General features: G+C 41.2%; 1 protein-coding gene across 1 annotated transcript in view; it reads right to left on the bottom strand.

The window, feature by feature from the left end:
- Positions 1-395: 395 nt before the first annotated feature.
- Positions 396-1,132, bottom strand: part of QRFPR (pyroglutamylated RFamide peptide receptor) — a 4,315-nt gene continuing 3,578 nt past the window's right edge. The window contains 3 exon segments of the mRNA XM_023520431.1: positions 396-454; positions 457-607; positions 609-736. Coding sequence (XP_023376199.1) covers positions 396-454; positions 457-607; positions 609-736 — 338 coding nt within the window.

The raw sequence follows: 1,132 nt of genomic DNA, 5'->3' as shown, positions 1-1,132 counted from the left end.
GGGGGGGGGGGAAGAGATCATTTTAAAGTTATTTTCTTGTTCAATGTAACAATACATAAGCCACATTACATTGACTGGCTGGGGGGAAAGCTACTAACAAGATAATTTATTCTGTAAAAGATTTTTTTTTTAAGCTCACTTTTATAATCTACGAGGATGGCTCACTAATTTTTCGAAATTGTATTTTCATGTATAATGTCATTTTTGTGGGAAAACGATTTAAGGTTCCTTCTTTTCATCATTCGACGAATAAAAAACGTCTTTGACCTTCGCTCAAACTCGTTTTCTCTTCAGATTAAGATACGCATGGCATTCATTATGAAGACACTATGATAATTAACGCCCGCAGCCTAAAGTAGAATTCTCAGAAGTTCACAATGACACAGGGAGAGCTGTCATCTGAGGCGTCTTTTCTCCTCTGGCTGCTCACACGGTCTGACTTCCACGTTGCCGTCGCAAATGCCTCTCCCTCGGCTCCCCCCACCGGGTTCTCTCTGCAGCCAGTCACTGCTTTCCTCTGCGTCACGGTCATTGCCGAATTTCCACGCCTCCCTGCCGGAGAGACGGTTTCTTTTACTATGCAGTAACAAACTGCAGATAAAAAGTTTCTTTTTGACGTTTTCATTCAGAAACGCATACACGATGGGATTGCAGATGGAACTGGAAATCCCAATTATCTGCACTGTAGCAAAAATCATCTTGATTGTGACATCATCGTGTTCCTTTTCAAAACTGCCTGAAATAAAAAAGAAATTCTCGAAAATGCATCATCGTTTTAATGAGCATAAAATAAAATTTCTGTTTAGCATCTATCTTTACCAAACACACTTGGACAAGTGATTAAAAGTGTGAAAAATTCTCAAGACCATTTTGGGGCTAGCCATTGATGTCTGAAGGAAAATGACCTTGTGATGAGTCTTCATTCTTAGAGGCCTACAGGCATAGCCGGGTGCCCCGCACATATCGGGGGACTCACTCCATTTCAGCTTGATCCCAAGTGTCATATAAACTGGAAGCAGTAGCGACTCTTCATATGTCCACTTGTGTTATAGAAACAGTCATCTGAGAACCATGTGACATCTCAGATCATTAGAATTCACTGAGAGGCCGGCCAAAATCCCACATGGTATTA

The sequence above is a fragment of the Pteropus vampyrus genome, unplaced genomic scaffold (genome assembly GCF_000151845.1).
Source record: "Pteropus vampyrus isolate Shadow unplaced genomic scaffold, Pvam_2.0 Scaffold263, whole genome shotgun sequence".
NCBI classification, from domain to species: domain Eukaryota; kingdom Metazoa; phylum Chordata; class Mammalia; order Chiroptera; family Pteropodidae; genus Pteropus; species Pteropus vampyrus.
This window is presented reverse-complemented; position numbering and strand designations above follow the sequence as displayed.